This window comes from Artibeus jamaicensis, unplaced genomic scaffold (assembly GCF_021234435.1).
Source record: "Artibeus jamaicensis isolate MK-2021 breed Jamaican fruit bat unplaced genomic scaffold, CSHL_Jam_final contig_548, whole genome shotgun sequence".
Taxonomy (NCBI): domain Eukaryota; kingdom Metazoa; phylum Chordata; class Mammalia; order Chiroptera; family Phyllostomidae; genus Artibeus; species Artibeus jamaicensis.
Genome location: NW_026521883.1, coordinates 2631466 through 2650951, shown reverse-complemented (window position 1 = coordinate 2650951; position 19486 = coordinate 2631466). Strand labels below are relative to the sequence as shown.

Below are 19486 nucleotides of genomic sequence, written 5' to 3'. Positions count from 1 at the left end.
CCTGTATTTAATAATGAATCTTAGACATCTTTTCATTTCATTGCTTCCTGATCTACTTTACTCTTTATAACAGCTGTGTTCATTCTACAAATGAACTATAGTTTATTTAATCCTTCTCTGCTAATGAACATTTGAGATATTTCAATTTTATCCCATTACAATGTTCCATACCTACTTATATTTAATAAACAATGGAACTAAGTTAAAAATAAATAAAAGGTTGCAGTTCATTTTATAAGCCTATTCAACAAATTTTTTACTAGATTTTATATAAAAAATGCTGTTCTGAGACTTGCCAATATGACATTTTCTTTCAAAACTAGCAATTATTTTGCCACTGTAAACTTTATGTATCTAGCCTATGGTACTAAGATTCTAAATAAAAATCTGTAAACAACTTCTGTCAGAATAAAACAAACCCAAGGCTTTCTGAGTAAAACTTTTAGTCAACTAAACTGGTTATTTTAATATAATGCTAATTGTCAAAATGGGTGACTTTTCACTATGTTATTAAGAGTGACTGGATGATAGCCATTAAGAGGGCAAAGAAGAAAGAGCATGTAACTAACTATACAGATAATTATGAAATATGTCAAAAATAGATTTGCCAAGGAAAAAAGGCTTGAAAATTATTTCTAGAATAAAAGAGGTAAGAGCCCATCTGTAAGATTAGTGAAACTATAAAGGATTACAAACTGATAAATATTTCAACAAGGATTCTACACAGTGTTTCAGCTTTAAGAAAGTTTTAGATGTCCTAATAAATTGTGAAGGACAGACCAAAGGAAAAGAAGCAGATGACAAAGTCATTTATTTTATGAAACAGGAAAATGCACGTAATTAGCATGAAAACAGTCTGTCCTTGATTAGGTGTATTATCTAGTAATCTCTGTACCCGAACAATGTATTATTTCTTTATCATGAAAATCTTCACGTTTTCTAAGAAGTCTAGTAATTCCATGAAGACATTTTAAACTATTTTAAGAGGCTAGGGTATTTTACCGTTGTTTTGTTATATAGAGTTCATCAAGAAGATGTCGTTCTTCATAGCTCATCCATCGTTCATCAGGCAATTCTTCTTCCTTCTGCAGCAACTGTTCATAGAGTCGAACTGGATTCCAGCCAGTCATTATGTCATAAGTAATTACGCATCCCAGTGAATGTGACACTATTGAGACTTTACCCCCTTTTTCTTCAAAGTCTGGATTCCGAGAACAGAAAAGGGAATATAATCGGTTCAGCTCTTGCTGAAGGCCTTTAACTAGCTGTTTGAAATAAGAGAATATTATCATATTAGAGTAATTACTGACTACCATAAACTTTATTTCTAAACTCACATACATTAAGAAAGAAAAACACACATTACTGGCCAAATATACCTTGGTTATTAAAATTAATTTAAGTGCTCCAAAACCTTACAGAAAATGAAGGTATGTATTATTATAATCCATATCAGGGGTGTCAAACTCATTTTCACCAGAGGCCATATCAACTTCACAGTTGCCCTTAATCATTATTAAAAAATAAAGGCAAATATTATCCACACAAATCCTTTCATAGTCTTTTTAAACCAGCTATATGAACCAGCACTTCCATAGATTAAGATTTCAAAAAGCCCCTGGAAATTTCTTCTTCATTGCAACTTAAACGCAACTGTAAATTTTTGTACCTTGTAGTTTTAAGGCCACAATAAATTTTAGAAAAAAAATTGAGTTTATGATATCAGGTATACTTATTATATATATTATTACCCGATGCATTTATATAAGAATGATGTAATGAAATGCCACTGTAAGATTAAAGAAAAAGCCAATATTGATCTACTTGATATTCTAAAACTCCTAAAAGTTGGTAATATAGATGTGAGTAGAATATTGTTTTATATGGCTGGAAAGCAAGGCTTTTTAAAGTTTAGAGGTTCTAATGATGTGGGAAATTTAGCTTTAACAGTATATGCCATAAAGTCACAAGAATAAGGTTCTTTTGTTACTCAAATCCATACTGGGTCCTGACCTGAGTTTTAAGGCCGTTCTCTCCTCTTCCTATCATTGCTGACGACTACAATTAATGGTAAATTTCCTGCTTGATATTCAATTTCTCAATTCACTAGTTCTTAATATGCCACCTGTTACTCCAACATACAAATATTAGTTATGTATTGCTTCTATTTTCAATCTTACTGTTATGTCTCAAGGACATCTAGATTCCATCAGATTTTACTGAACATTTTCTACCTGCTGACCTAAACTGAGAATCATTTGAGCATTCATGCTTAGTAGGCTTAGCAATGACATGAATGAAGGCATGGTGTTCTCTTGGCTGACATCTCAGAGCTCTACAATGCAACACTGAGGGTTTCGTTAAAACTACTGAAACCATGTATTGGGTCTGATGAAGTATATTCAGAAGGACTTCCGCCAAGATGGAGGCGTAGGTGGAAGCACTGCACCTTCTCACACAACCAAGTTTAAAAACAACAGCCCTGGCTGGCGTAGCTCAGTGGATTGAGCACGGGCCTGGGAACCAAGCAACCACGGTTCGATTCCCAGCCAGGCACATGCCTGGGTTGCAGGCCAGTTCCCAGCATGGGACACATGAGAGGCAACCATACATTGATATTTCTCTCCCTCTCTCCTTCCCTTCCCCTCTAAAGATAAATAAAATCTTAAAAAACAACAACAACAAAGTTTTAGCAACAAAACGCAGCCAAACCACAGAAAACTGAACTACACGGAAGTCTGACAACAATGAACCCTTCAGCCAAACCGGTAAGAGGGGCAGAGCGAGTAGCAGAGTGGGGTCGGGCAGGAAAGATCCACCAGACCAACCTGGGCGTGCAACCCAGGTGTGCCCGCAGCCGTGGGTGGATCCCAGGTGTGGAGAAGTGGGCAGACCCACTGAGGGCACAAGGCGGTGGACTCACTGAGGGCTGACCAAAGTCACATAGTCGAACGCAGATAAACTGGTGAAGGAGCGAAGCGGTGAGACAGACTGTGCAGGCCCCAGTGGCGGAAAGTGGCAGAGGGGACCACCTTTGTCCCTCTCTGACCCGCCCCCACATACAGAGTCACAAACCAGAAACCTGGGTGGCCCCACCCTGGTAAACAACTAAGGCTCTGCTCCTCATATGTAACGAGCACAAACAGATCAAGACATGGCTCAAGAACAACTGAGAGCCCCAGAGCCGATAAAGCTAAGTGATGAAGAAATAGCTAAACTTTCAGATGCACAGTTCAAAACACTGGTGATCAGGATGCTCACAGAACTGGTTGATTTTAGTCACAAATTAGAGGAACATATGAAGGCTAACTAATTGAAATGAAGGGAAATGCATAGGAAAGCAATAGTAATGGAAAGGAAACAGGGACTCAAATCAAAGGAGTGGATAAGAAAGAGGAAAAAAATAACCAAACAGAAAAGGATGAAGAAACAAGAATTCAAAAAAAGGAGGAGAGGCTTAGGAACCTCCAGGACATCTTTAAACGCTCCAACATCCAAATTATAGGGGTACCAGAAGGGGAAGAAAAACAGCCATGAGTGGAAACCTTATCTGAACAAATAATAAAGGAGAACTTCCCCATTCTGGCAAAGGAAATAGACTTCCAGGAAATCCAGGAAGCTCAGAGAGTCCCAAAGAAGTTGGACCCAAGAAGGAACACACCAAGGCACATCTTCATTACATTAGCCAAGATTAAAATGAAGGAGAGAATTCTAGAAGCAGCAAGACATAAGGGGACAGTCACCTACAAAGGAGTTCCCATCACACTGGCAGCACATTTCTCAAAAGAGATCTTACAGGCAAGAAGGGGCTGGAAAGAAGTATTCCAAGTCATGAAATCCAAAGACCTACATCCAAGATTGCTCTATCCAGCAAAGTTTTCATTTAGAATGGAAGGACAGATAAAGTGCTTCTCAGATAAGATCAAATTCAAAGGAATTCATCATCACTAATCCCTTATACTATGAAATGTTAAAGGGACTTACCTAAGAAAAAGAAGATAAAAAAGATGAACAGTGAAAGGACAGCAAACTCACAGTTATCAACAACCACACCTAAAACAAAAGCAAATTAAGAGGACAGCTAGATCAGGAGCAGAACCATAGAAATGAAGATCTCATGGAGGGTTAGCAACAGGGGAGTGGGAGAAGGAGAAGGGGGGAGAAGGTACAGAAAATAAGTAGCATAGACTGTGGGTAGAAAATAGATAGGGGGAGGGCAAGAATAGTATGGGAAATATAGAATCTAAAGAACTTGAGATGTGTTCATGAACTAAAGGGGGAGAATGGTGGGGGAGAGGGGGGAGGGGAATGAAGGGGGGAAATAGAACTGTAATGGCATAATCGATAATATATTAAAAAAAGAAATATATTCAAACAATGAAGGAAGAGAAGGACAAGATGAGCTGGTAGCATATGGAAGGATTATAATAAAGCTGCCCTTTCTCTGGGGAGGAAAGCAAAAACTTAACTTTAATTGCACATTTTAATTTTTTTCCCAAGGAAAAGCAACAGAATCCCATGCTTTGATGCAAGGGTTCTCCAGCTTTCAATGTGCATCAGCATCATGTGGAGCGCTTGTTAAATGCAGGTTACTAGGCTGCCATCCCAGAGTTTCTGATTCTGATTCAGCAGTTCTAGGGGCTGTACTTTGGAGACTAGTGCTTTAGGGACAAAGGCATATAAAAGCCTTCTAAGAAATGGATTGCAGGTAATTCTAGTCAAATAGTTTCAAGAGTAAGCATGTGATATTCAAGCACGCACTCTGTTCAAAGTCAACTATAATGTAATGTTTTGGCTTTGATAATATGACTTGGTTTTGATATGAATTTCAACCAACTCATAAAATTTTGTAGTTTTCCTGATTTACAATCTAAAGTTGTAGAAAAGGCTAATGTTTAGATAAAATAAATTCCTTCAAAAGTAACATTTGTTAATAGTTTCATTTTTGGAGGCCTATTTTTAAGACTCTTACCATGTAAATCTAGAAACAGTAAAAGATATATACTTAAGTACTCTGGGAAATGGTACTTAATCTGTTTTTTTAAAACACCAACCCCTTCATATTAAAATTTAAAAATTATCTACCCATATCTCTACCAGTGATTGATTAATTTCATATTTTAAATATTTAAAGCACCTCTCACTATATTCAATAGTTCTTAGTCCATCAGTCATATATGGCTAAAAACCCAAGGGTAAATATTCAAGACAGAGAAATTCTACTTGACAGTAAAATACTTCATCATAGAATGACGCAGAATGAACAGCTTCTGGAGAGCTGATGCTTCCATCTGTTTTAATAATCATATACTTAAATAGAAATATGGTCTTCATGTTTCCTCATCAGAACGTATCTAGAGATGGTAGCATTTCTAGTCTTTGCCTGTACCTTACATAATGCAGGAACACTTGTGGTCAACATACTATGCTTTTGAAAGGGTCAGCAAAGACTCTTTCATATGCTTTTTGAAAGCCAACTTTTAAAAAGGCTTTGCTCTACCTCTAAATGCTTTTATAAATCATCCACTCAGCAGCAAAAAGAGAAATCTGTTTTACCCATGAAGTCTACTCAAATTAGTTTTTTTCCCTCTAATTTGGTTTTCCTTTCTGATCCAATTATATTCTCCTAGCTAGAATCCCTTTGTGACAAAGTATATTCATTTGGGAAACTTGGACCAAGATTAATGATAAATCCTGCAATCTTAATTTCATTAGCTCCATATATTATCTAATCAAATCAGCTAACCTCTTCCACAGTAAGCATTAAATGGCTTTTCAAAAACTTAAGTCTCTAAATCTCTAAGCACAGCTCAACAGTTAAAATTTATGAAGAAAATCAATCCCTGCCAACAAAAATCCCAGCAGTATTTTCCTATCAAGAATATTTTTTTTTATTTTTAAAGATTTTATTTACTTTTAGAGAGGGGAGAGGAGGGAGAAAGAGAGAGAAATATCAATGTGTGATTGCCTCTCATGCACCCCCTACTGGGGACCTGGCCCACAACCCAGGCATGTGCCCTAGACTGGGAATCGAACCTGTGACCCCTTGGTTTGCAGGCTGGCACTTAAGCCACTAAGCCACACCAGCCAGGGCCAATTTCCTTTTTTAATAAAATTATAGTAAGTTTATTAATTACAACTGACTTCAATTAAATAAATTTCAAATAACAATGACAAGATACTGCTCTAACAACTGTCATTGTAATTCTGCCTTTTTAAAAACCATTGCAAATAGAGTTCAGATGTGTGCAAGATAAACAGTTCTGATTTTTCATGTTACTTTATTTAGGGTTGAAGTAAGGACCAAGGGCTCTCTGATGATGAAAGTCTGAATATTAGTTCTATTTAAAAAAAAAAAACAGAAAAAATTTTCAGAAAGTGTGACCTGAGATTTAAGTGTGATCAGTGTGACCTTATGATTTAAACATAAAACTTTTTTCCTAACCATGGTTTTTTCTTAGTGATTACTTGCACACTCATGAGTTAGGATCCTTCCAAGAGCAACCTCAAAGTCATGAATGAAAAGAGACCTCAGAGATAATATAACTTAAACGACTGTGAAGGAGTCCCTTCAGTATATCCCTGATAAGTTGCTCAGCCTCTAGTAGTAGTATCTCTAGAGTGGTCACTTCTTTATCAAAAATGTTTTCCTAGTTTTACTGAGATATAATTGATGTATAACATTATAAAAAAAGTTTAAGGTATATAACATGATTTGGTATATGTATATATTGTAAAATGACTAGCATAATAAAGTTTGGATAAAACTCATCACTATAATTTTTTTGGTAATACCCTCCACTGTGCTACACCAGCCAGGGATAATACCTCTATTTTTTTTAAAGGTAGCATTAGTTATTACAAAGTCATTCAATAGTAAACAAATGTGTTCCTTTCCATATTTTCTACTTACTGATACTTATTTTAATTTCTAGAGTTAAAAAATGTCTATTATCTTTTTTTCTAAATGGTAGCCCTTGAAATACATAAAGACAGATATACACTTAATCTCAAGTTGAAAATACAAGGAAAAGGAACTGTACTGGAAACTTTATATACATATACATCTTTAGTCCTCACTGCAACCTTTGTCTGGTACATATTTTAGGTCCATTTTATAAGAGAGGAAGCTGAGAAAATGAGAAATTAGATCTAAGGTCACACAGCTAGTTAAGTGGCAGGTTTTGAATCTGTATCTATTTGATTCCAAAGGGTGACAGGAAGGGGAAAAAGACTCTTTCATATGCCTATCAATCAATCAAACAAGGTTTGTTCACTAGGCACGAACTAATCCCTGAAGAACTGCTGGCTACTATTTATCACAACTTCCTTAAGTAAACATATACTGTTGAAAAATAACTTATTCTAAGATTCCACCTAAAACCACCATTGTTACTAAATGCACTTTGATTTGCAGAATGAGCTTTCCTTTTTTAAAAATAAGAAAGATTTTTTGCCCACTTCTAAGTTTTTCTTTTGTTCTTCAAAATGCCTTAGTCATGTTTCCCACATTTCTCTGATGGTATCACCTGTGGAGCTTTAAAAACATAAACACACAGGCTCTACCCTCAGACCCACTGATTTAAGAGCCTCCAGGGAAGAAACCTGAGAAACTCTGTCATTTTCTTAACTTTTTATTTGAAAATAATTTCAAATTTATAAAATGTTGCAAAGTAAATAGAACACAAATCATCCATATACCTTTTACCCAAGATTCATATATTAGCATTTTAGCTTACGTTTCATTACTTATTCTGTTTCTATTACATACACATGCACATTTTTTTTTAAGACTTTATTTATTTTTAGAGAGAGAGGGGAAGGGAGGGAGAAATGGAGAGAAATGCTGATGTGTGTGATAAAGCACTGACCAGTTGCCTCTTACATGATGCCCCCAACCAGGGACCTGGCCCCCAACCTGGGCATGTGACCTGACCTTTCAGTTCACCAGCCAGCCCCCAACCCACTAAGATCCACACCAGTCAGGGCTGTATGTACACCTATTTTTTTATTTGTAAAATAGCCGAGGATATATTATAGATGTCATGGTCCTTTACCTCTAAAGACTCCAGTGTATATACTTCCTAAGACTAGGAATATTCTCTTCCATAAACATATTGATTATAGTTATTGACTTAATAAATTTACTTTGCTAAAATATTTCATCTAATTAAATGTCCACATTTAAAACTGCCAACTGATCTAATAATATCCTTTGCAGCATTTTACCCCATGCACTGTAGAACACAGTCCAGGAAGAGATGCTGTATTTAGCTATCCTGTCTCTTTAGCCTCCTTAATCTGGAACATTCTGGTTAGCCATTTTTGTCTTTCATGATGTCAGCCTTTTAAAAGAACACAGTCTCTTAATACTTTTAAAAAGGTGAAAGATTTATACGATCTGAAGAGAAACCGGAGTACCATTCTACTTTTTAAATATAACCTCCTCCATTTGTGTTTGTCTGCTGTTTTCTCATGACTGAAATACTGCATTAATGATCCTGTGTCCTCTGAGACTCCCTCAGTAATACCAGGAAAGGGGATGCCTGGATACCTTTTCTCACTTTTTAACTAATACGCAGTGTGTGAGAATACACACTGAGACCATTCTGTTTCTCTTCAAAATTTTGCCCTCAATTTTGGATCTATTGATGATTCTTGCCCACCCCTCTTACCTGATCCAACCCTGACGGCTGCAGATTGAGGATTTTACCACTCCAGCATTCCTCCTACATTTACCACTAAGCCCTCTGCATTCTACTGTTAGCAAAGGACCTCCCTGCGCCCATTTGCTTATCTATTTATAGTTAATAGGAACTTATGAATTTTTCAGTGATTTAGAATTCCCTTATTACGTTGTCCTCATTATAAGTCTGTATAAAAGTACTACTAATTCCTTATGATAAAAGATAATAATTACTTAATTTGTTCTCAAGTTGTTCCAGATTTGGCCCAGTCGGATCTTTTTTAATCTGATTTCTGACCTTGTGACCTGCTCCCTCATTCTTTTAAGTGTTTTCCTACTTTTTGTCATAACAAGTTGTTTTATCTTTGACTTCTACCTATTCTGTCCCGAGCTCTGGAGTCAGCAATTTTTTCCAAGCAACTCTAGTTCTTCTTAGGGGATAATAATAGGGGAAAAGATCTGGGTACTAGGTGTGCTCATTAAATTGGGGTGTCTGCTTCCTGGCCCTTTCAATGAACAGTAGGAAATATATGCATGTGTAAACAATATAAACTTAAATACAGAGATTACATCTATACACACCAACATATTTTCAAATCATAAATTCATACTGATACCCTAAATTCCAAGGTTCCCCCATGGGGTTCTTTTTATGCCTGTAATTTTAATAAGCATCCCAAGTGATTGTTCTAATTGCAGATATTTGGGAAACATTGATAAAGACTGATGAATCTCAGTCACAAATTCTCAGTGCTTTTCCATGAAATTCAATGGAATCAAAAAACTAAATTTAAACACTGATATTCTTTTTCCATTTCCCATTTTCTTCTAAATTATCTGTTTTAGTTAATTCCATTCTGAAGATAATGATCTTTTTTTAAATACATGAGTTTTTAAAAAAAGTTTATTTATTTATTTTCAAAGAGGGGGGAGGGAAAAAGAGAGGGAGAAAAACATCAGTGTGTGGTTGTCCCCTACTGGGGACGTGGCCCCTAACTGAGGCATGTACCCTGACTGGGAATTGAACTGGCAACCCTTTGGTTCAAAGGCTGGCACTCAATCCACTGAGCCATACCAGCCCGGGCCTTGAGGATAATTATCTTTAAAGATTTATAAGCACAAAATAAAAAGTGACCACTTTCTTAGTTATCATTAGCCAATGGCCAGAGCTTTGAGTCTGACCCTTTTGTCTTTTTTAGTTTTTGTTGTTATTAACATTAACTTAAAATGTAAAACTGTCATTATTGTTTCAATCTGTTTAAGCCTTAAACAGTCAGGATACCTTCTTAGGAGTACTACCAATGGGGGTGGTGTGTGTGTGTGTGTGTGTGTGTGTGTGTGTGTGTGTGAGAGAGAGAGAGAGAGAGAGAGAGAGAGATACAGGGGAGTATGTGCACAGTAATATGCTTTCAGCCATTCTCTTCTCCTGCCCCTCACTGATTTCACTTTCAATACTATAATCCAATTTTCTAACCTTTAGGGCATAACTAACAATGCTCACTAGACACTATGAAGAACTATAAATATGTAAATCATTAATATTCTACTTCATTGACTGAGCCTTCCTTGGCTAGAATTAGGTGCAAATAGCAGTTCTCCTTGTAGTTGCTTCTACTGTTGTAATCAGATCAAGGAAAACCTTGCCTAATACTGATATATGGAAATGAAGGGATACAGAAAAGAAAAATGAAGACATATTCTAAGGGGATGGCAGCCAGAAGAGAAGAATGTTTCTGTGGCAACTAACCAGAGTATTTCTGTAGCTACGTAAAGCATATCCTGAATGAAGTCAGGGAGTGACTTGGACGGAACAAAATCAGAAATGGATTGTCTTGGAGCAGCACAGAGTGGCTCTACTGGTATATTTCTCCTTGCACCCATCACTCCATCCTTCATATGCGGATACTAACCCTATCTATTGCATTGGGTTCTGAGGAGGATTAAACATGTTAATACATGTTAGATAATTAACAAGATTATTCCAATGAAACAGAATTCTTTTTCTCTTCCCAATAGAGTGACAAAATTCACTGGCAGAGATTCTCTCATCCCTATGAATAAACTGTCAGCCCTCATCCCCACTAGGGTTGTCCTTGTGGTATGTTAGCAACATCGCTGTTTGAGAACTATATGAATCCACTACAGAAATGACAGTAAAAGCAAGTCTATTACATACACAAAATTTCAAGGAACTTTCTGTCTAAAACAGAAAGTTTTGTTGTGAGGACAACAATCATAGACATAATTAACCAAATTTGTGAAAACTGATATTTTTCAGAGATATCTCCTAACCAATCTTCCACTTTCAAAGTCATTCATTTTACTAAGGGTCTCAATAGATTAATGGATTCCTGTAATTTCTCATTTGTAAAAAAAAAAGCATAAATGTTAAAATTCAGGACACATATGCTATCATTCTATAAAATACCCAACAGCAACAAGATGATCATGATACTTACTTCATCTCTATAAAGTGGGCTAGTATAATACATTATGTCCATTGCACTGCTGTTCAACATATCCCTTAAACCTCGTACTTTGTCTGGAGTAATGGAATCAACGGTGTCTGTAAATAAAGAAACAAACAAACAAAGCTAAGAGAAGATATCTGTTTTAGGAAAAAAAATAAACTGTGCAAAAAATTATATTCCCTGAACTAACAACTCTTTAACATTTCAATATTCAAAACTAACCCTTCCCTAAGGGGAGAGCAAAAAACAGCTTTTCCCTAGTCCTAGAACAAGTGCCAAGGGACACAGTCTTACTTTTTCTGTACCTCCTTTTCTGTTTCCTTTCTCTTCTTCGGACTATGCACCTTGGGCCTGGCCACACCCATGTTGCATGCCTAGAGGCACTGGTGGCAAACCAGCGAAAAAAGTTTCTTTACACTTTACATTTATCCATAGTGAACCAAATACCCTACGAGAAAGAGCTGTCAAATTACAAATATGCACAAATGCAAATCAGCAATGGGCATCTGCAGTAAACAAGATAAAGCTGCTGTAATTTACTTAAAAAAAAAAACTGCACTGCAAACATAGGTAATGCACTACAAACATATGCAGCCTTCTGGGACTTACAGCTAACCTACGAAAATTCTACCGAGGGAGCCTATTCTAGTAAATGCCTAATAAGATGATTAGAGATGCACAAAAATGTGCATTTCTTATAAAAACACAAAGAGTCCTATGTTTGGATAAACATTATGATCTCAAAGCAAGGTGGGCAGCAGAAAGCTTATATTATTAGTCTAGTACAATTTCTTTTATCTTCACTGCATTGGTTTAAGTTATTTTATTTATTTCCCACTTTAAAAAAAAGATTTTTTATTTATTTTTAGAGAGAGGTGAAAGAAAGGAGAAAGAGAGGGAGAGAAACATTAATGTGTGGTTGCCTCTCACATGCCCCCAACTTGGGACTCGGTCCGCAACCCAGGCATGTGTTCTGACTGGGAATTTTGAACCTGGGAGCCTTTGGTTTGCAGGCCGGTGCTTAATGCTGAGGTACACCAGCCAGGGCTATTTCCCATTTTTATACAATATACTAATGACTGGAAGGCAATTATTAAAGCAAAGTGAGAAGAGTTTCGAAAGATTTAAAAAAGAATACTGTAACTATTCATGGACAGCACAACATTATAGCCTGTACCTATTTTTATATTGTAAAAGAGAAAGGTGTGACTTTCCCATGCTGATACAAAAAGTTTAAATGTCATTTTAATGAATTTCCAAAAGGATTTTCATGGGAAATACACATACATACAAAAAGATACTTAAGATATGTGTACAGCTGAAAGAATGATTTATAAAAAGGAAAACATGTTCTTACTACCTAGCTGAACAATGCTGTCAATATCTTTTAAATCCTCAGTATGCCCCTGAATGATCACACCCTTCCTAGAAGTAACCCCCAATGACATTTGTGTTAATCACACCTTGCTTTTCTTTAGAGATTTCCTTCATATCCATTAACATTAATAATTTTGGCCAATTCTGTGGCATATATTAGGTACCAGAGCCTAAATATTTTATTTCACTTTGGCTGTTTCAAATACTGTGACAGTAAGTTGAGTTACTGTCCATGGTTTGTTTCACCTCCAATATTATGTTTCTGAGATTCATTGGTATTAATGCATATAACTGTAATCCATTCATTTACTCTATACATATGTCACAATTTACTCGTTTTCCTTTGAAAGATATTTGGGTTGTTTCTAGTTTTTTGCTAGTATAAACTATACTCCTGGTGTACATATGTATGAGATTTTCTTTAGGGTAGGAGTGAAACTGCTGTGTCATAGGGCACATACACATTCAACTTCTAAAGACAATGTCAAATGGTCTGCCAAAAGTGATTGTACCAATTTACATTTTCACCAAGAGTGAATGAGAATCCTCATTGCTACACGCTCTCATTGCTGCAGAGCCTCACCTTACATTTTTGCCAAGTTGATGAATATCAATGATATTTTATTGTGGTTTTAATTTGCATTTCCTTGATTATTAGACTATTGAGATGTACATTATAAATGATATAAAATATATATTTAAAATATTAACATATAAAACGCACATATGAATAAGCTGTTTGTATCTCTCTCTCCATTTAAGTTTTTTATCTTTATTCTGGATAGTAAACCTTTGGTGGGTACACCTGTTGCTCTGTTGCAACATCTTTTCCCAGTTTATGGTCTGTCTTTCACTTGATGTCTACTGAGAAATAGAAGCTCTTAATTTTAATCAGATTTATCCATGTTATTTTGCAGTTGTGTTTTTCTGTCTTCATAGTGTACTAGAACTTGACTCCCTTCCTCCTTCTCTTGTTCTACATCTTGGCTACTTTGGGGACTTTGCTCTTCTATAATAATTTTAGAATAAGCTTGTCAAGGTTCACAAAAATCTCTTTTGTGATTCTGACTGGAATTGCATAGAATCTATACATCAATTTAGGAGAATTAAATATCTAGGAAATCAAGTCTATACAATCTAAGAAAATTATCTTTATATTTAAGATGCATTTAACATTTTATAATATTTTAAGTTTTTAATGTAAATGTACATATTTTATTAGATGTATTTCTAGAAAACTTATATTTTTATGGTACTTTTAATTGTGCTGGTATGTAAAAATGCAATTATTTTTAAACAGGGTGGGGCAAAAGTAAGTTTATAGCTTTTCATACGTAAAATACAATAATTAAAAAACAGTAAGACAAGAATAAACTCTGCTCCATACTCACAACTGTAAACCTACTTTTGCCCCACCCTGGGGAGATCTTTTGTTTCACAACCTTAATAAACTCTTATTAATTCTAATAATTTTTCTTTAAATATATTTTGTATATTCTGTATAGACAATCATATGACCTGCAAATAACATCTTTTCCATTCCTTAAAATTATTATTTTTTCTTATTATTTTGCACCAGCTAAGAGTTCAAGTGGAATATTTGTTAAAAGAGTGACATGCTTACCTCTTCCTGAGCATAATGATGTTTTGCTATAGGCAAGTACCTTTTATCATTATTTAAAAATTTAGAAACAATATAAAATTAACTCTTAGGTTTAATGCATATGTGGTTTTACATAGCTTACCATGATCAGGATACAGAACTGCTCCATCATCCTAAAAAATTCCCACATGTTGCCCTTTTTAATTCAAACTCCTGCCTTCTTATAAACTAAGGCATCCACTGATCTCTTCTCTGTCCCTATAGCTTTCCTTTTCAAGTATGTCACATAAATGCAACATAAATTATGTAACCTTTGAGACTGGCTTCTAAGACTGTGATATAGTAAGAAACACATATTTATAATTTTTGTCCCTGGTTTCTGGCACAAGACTGCTAAAACCCTTGTAATTTTCTGAGTGACAGGACTAAAAGGTGTATCTTTTATTATTCATAATAAGCCTCTTTCAACTATAACTGAGTTTATGCTAATGAGGAGATTCTTGGAGGATGTTGTTGGTTGCCAGAGGAACCAACCATGTCATTTATTAGTGGGATGAACTTTCTGCCCTATCCCCTGACCTCAGAGAAGGGGTGAGGGACTGGAGATTGAGTCCATTATCAACAGCCAATGATTTAATCAATTATGCCTATATAATGAAATCTCCATAAAAACTCTAAACAACAGGATTTGGAGAGCTTTCAGGTTGGTGAACCCATGGATATACTAGAGGGGTGGTGTACTCAAAGGTGACATGAAATCCCCATACCTTGCTTATTCAGGGCTCTTCACCTGGCTGCTCATCTGTATCCTTTGTAATATCCTTTAGACCAGCAGATGTAAGTAAACGTTTCTCAGAATTTTGTTAAGTCATTCTTGTAAATTACTGAACCTCAGGATGAGATCATGAGACCCCCACCCCCGCAATTTATTGCTAGTCGATAAGAACTATAGGTGACAATCTAGGACTTGTGATTGGCATCTTAAGTGAGGGGAGTCTTGTGGGACTGTGTCCTTAATCTGTCTACATTATCTCTGGGTAGTGTCAGAACTGGTGTCCACAAAGAATTAGACAATTTGTGGTATGGGGATAATCTCCCCAATTGGTGTCCTAAGTACTGAGAATAGAGAGAAACAGGTGATTTTCCTTCAACTTCTTTCATTCAATATAATGCCACCTTCAAGACTGTATCCCAATATTTTAGCCCTGGCTGTTGTGGCTCATTGGATTGAGTGTGGGCCTGCGAACCAAAGGGTCGCTAGTTTGATTCCCACTCAGGGCACAAGCCTGGGTTGCAGGCTGGGTCCCTGGGGGGCGGGGTGAGTAAGAGGAAACCACACACTGATATTTCTCTCCTCTTTCTTCCTCCCTCCCCCTCTCCAAAAATAAATAAAAGAAATCTTTAAAAAAAGACTCTATCATAATATTTTAGACCTAACAGAAAATTACAAACTCCTGGCTTTTACTAAAAGTGAATTAATCCATTTGTCTACATTCCTAAGCAGCCTAAGAACCTTATCTGGATGAATGCGAAAAGCCCAAGATAGTGTTTTTACACTAGAACTTAATATGCACTGTTGCTGCTGAGAAGTCTTTGGTCCTTAGCATTTTTGTTTTGAAATTATTATGACTTTTGATGCCACTTTGATCTATATCTGTAACTGACATTCCTGACTGTGAGAGGCAGAATCACAGCCTTAGAAGAGTCCTGGGAAATCATCCGGGAGGCCACTTAGCTATGTGATGAGTAAGGGCTCCGGCATTACAGGAATCTAGATTCTGCTTGCTAAGTATTCTCAGTTAAATTCACTTTTACTGAGTTTCAGTTTCCTTCACAGTAAAATAGAGAAAACAAAGTAGATATTTCACAGATTTGTGAGAAAATTAGAGATATTCCAAAAAAAAAAAAAAAAATGAACTGCAAAGTCCCAGGCACACAGTAAAGGCTCCACAAATGGCAGCTGCCATTGTATCTAGTACAACTTTCTCATCTTCCAGATTATGTAAATAACCTAAACATTATTCTATTTTAATGGTTTTCATATTGAAAGGATACAACTTTGTGTAAAGAGATGCATATTTTGGCTAACTGTTCTTCAAGGAAGGAAACAAATAACCTAGAGAATGTAGGAAAACCACCAAAGATCTGATGCTTTACCATCCAAATATAGGGAAGGAAAAGTATTAGGAAGAAAATTTAAGCTCATAAGGAATTGTGACAACAGTGTTTTAATAGTATTGACAATTTAGGTGGCTGTATAGTACAGTGAATAGTGCACGGGACTTCTAAAAGTATCAACAAATTACTTTCTGTGTCAAAAACTTTAGAAAACATTGTTCCCTCCACTCCACAATGTATGTTAGAAAACATACCATCCACTCCCACCCTTAATTCAGAGGGCACTCATGGAAACTGCTATGTGAAATCCATAGAGTGCTCCAAAATGACCTAAGTCAGTATTATTTTAAAAACCAATGGATTTTATTTTCTTAAATAATCTAGAACAGAGAATGCATATACCCCAAGACAACTAAATTAAAGACTCTTTGTTCCCAACGAGCATCACTTTGTTGCTAATAGCTCAATCATTTAATTTTTAAACATAATGTACCTCCATCAAGAGTAAGTTTTGACCGCCACTCAACAGGCAGAAATTCAACATGTGTTGCATGGTTGGAAAAATGCCTTTCTTCTATTTTTCTAGCAGCTTCTCTCATCCTAAAAAAATAAAAGAAAAGCAAAAACTAAACTTTATTAGAGTGACTTCACGTATATATTTACATGATATAAAATGTAATTATAACAACTTCCAACTTGCTTATACTATGTCCAATTATGTTTCAATTACCACTACAACATATGACATTTCATTTCAAAGCAAATTTTGTTCATGCCAAATGTGCCTTTCTATTTGGTCATGTGCAAAACAGCCATGCTCAAAAAATGTTGCTGAGTTTAAACAGCCGATAACACTTATATATGCTTTTGGTTTACAGAATTAATACATAATAGATAATATCATGTTTTATGGGTCCACTAATTGTATTATGGCTATATGCCTGCCAATGATATCCCTTCTTGCCTACGCAGGCTAGTTGCTCATGGAATACAGGGTTAGGTAGATGGGTCGATATGGACCCAAAGTCTCCATGATGTTTTGGACAGGAACACATATCAAGGATCTTTTAGTGTGGACCAAATGTCTCTATGGACGTTTTGTTGTAATTTTTTTTAAATCCTCACCTGAGGACATTTTTTCACTGCTTTTTTTTTTTTTCTTTTAGAGAGAGAGGAAGAGGGAGAGGGAAGAAGGAAATGGGAAGGGATGGGCAGAGGAAGAAAGGGAGGAAAGGGGGAGGGGAGAGAGAGAGACAGAGAGAGAGAGAAACATGGATCGGGTGCCTACCATGTGTGCTCTGACCAAGAATTTAACCTGCAATCTAGGCATGTGTCCTGACCAATAATTGAACCTACAACCTTTTGGTGTACTGAAAGATGCTCTAACCACGGGCCACATTGGCCAGGGCTCTATGGCCATTTTGGACAGGACCAAATGTGTGCTAATCTTGTGGATACACCACCACGATCAAGACACACAATAATTCTATCATTCCCTCAAACTCCTTTATAGTACCACCTTTCCCTCATAACCCAGATATCACATTACTTCATCTGTAATTTAGTATTTATTTCTAAAATGTAAAGAAAACATAACCTACTCAATACTATTTATACCAAAAACAATAATTCTTTTTGGGGGGCATATACGTAATTTAGTGATCCCTTTTCTCAGTTAGATAATAATATTTTTACACTTGTTTAAATTGAGCTCCAAATATAGTCCATGCATTGTAATTTGTGGATGTCTTTTAATCTATAGATCCCTATTTCTGCTTTATTATTTTTTAAATATCCTGTAGGACTTTTCAGAGTCTAATTTTTGTCATTCAGAGTCATTGTTATATATAACAAGAACGGTTTGTGTGACCTCGATGTAAACCTGGCAGTTGAGGAGAATGGACTGGAATGCATATGTGTGAAAAATGTCGATTTCACTGTACTAGTCAATGGGACTGGTAGATGCTGTTGAGTGAGCATGTGTACTGTGTGGCTGTCACATTAAAAATGACTGAGTAGACCAACGAATCTGCATCAGATTTTGCATTAAGCTTGAATATTCCTCTGCGGAAACTATGTGGATGCTTCAGAAGGCTGCAGCTATAGGTAACTGGTGATCGGCAGCTTCGTCGTGACAATGCACCTGCTCATGCATCATGTCTGGTGCAGTTTTTTTTTTGTGAGACATCAAATCACCCAGGTGACTCAGTCTCCTGCAGCCCAGATTTGGAGCCCTGTAACTTCAGGCTTTTTCCAAAACTGAAATCACCTTTCAAAGGGAAGAGATTTCAGACTTGTCAATGAGATTAAGGAAACTATGACAGGGCAGCTGATGGTGATAGGAGAACTGTGTGAGGTCGCAAGGTGTCTACCTTGAGGGGCACTGAGGTGTCATTGTCCTATGTATAGTGTTTCTCGTATCTTCCTTAATAAATTCTATTTTTTTCTATTTATATGGCTGGATACCTTCTGGACAGACCTTATATTTTAAAAGGTATTATGTACACTATAACACAGTTGACCCTGGAACAACAGTTTGACCTGCTTGGTTCTCATATGCAATTTTTAAAAAACGATCTGCACAGTTCGAATCCATGTTGGTTGGGAATCTTCCTACATGGAAAGCCAGCTGTAGTCACACACAGATTTTTGACTGCAAAGAATGTTAGAGCCCTGACAGGCCCTGTGTGATTCAAGGGTCAGGTATAATATTTTATCGATTGTAAATCTCCAAAGTTGCCATTTTAAAAGGTCTAAATACATTCTAAGTTGACAAAAAATAATCTGCTTCCCTTATCGCACTAAAAATAAAAATGACAGCCAAAACTTCAGACTTCAAGGTAGGATCTTGTTTATTACTCATAGAGTCTACAAGTTCCATTTTTTTTTTGCAGTAGTCACCAAGTAATGGTCACAGATACAAGGTGTAAATTTCTTTGTCATCTTCTCGAATGTTCAGTTTTATACAAGAAAAAAAATTTTAAGATTTCTTCTGCTCACTTATTCATTTTTGATGGCTGTACAGTTCTATATTATTACATAGTAGTTAGAAAGTAGTATGTATAGCATCATCTGAATTTACAAAGAAAAAAAGTTCATTTTGCCCTTACTGAGTGGCTCAGTTGCTTGGAGCATTGTCCCATACACCAAAAGGTTGCAGGTTCGATCCCCAGTCAAGACACATAGAGGAGGCACAATCAATGTTTCTCTACCTAGCACCCCAACCCCCTC

The 19486-nt window shown here is 36.2% G+C and overlaps 1 protein-coding gene across 6 annotated transcripts in view; it reads right to left on the bottom strand.

The window, feature by feature from the left end:
- DDHD1 (DDHD domain containing 1) overlaps positions 1–19486 on the bottom strand; it is an 87716-nt gene that overhangs the window by 26340 nt on the left and 41890 nt on the right. For all 6 annotated transcript variants that reach the window (XM_053670091.1, XM_037155656.2, XM_037155657.2 and 3 more), the window contains 3 exons: positions 16749–16855; positions 11146–11252; positions 1003–1265 (listed from right to left, as the gene is read on the bottom strand). In XM_053670091.1, coding sequence (XP_053526066.1) covers positions 1003–1265; positions 11146–11252; positions 16749–16855 — 477 coding nt within the window. The remainder of the gene's footprint in view (positions 1–1002; positions 1266–11145; positions 11253–16748; positions 16856–19486) is intronic.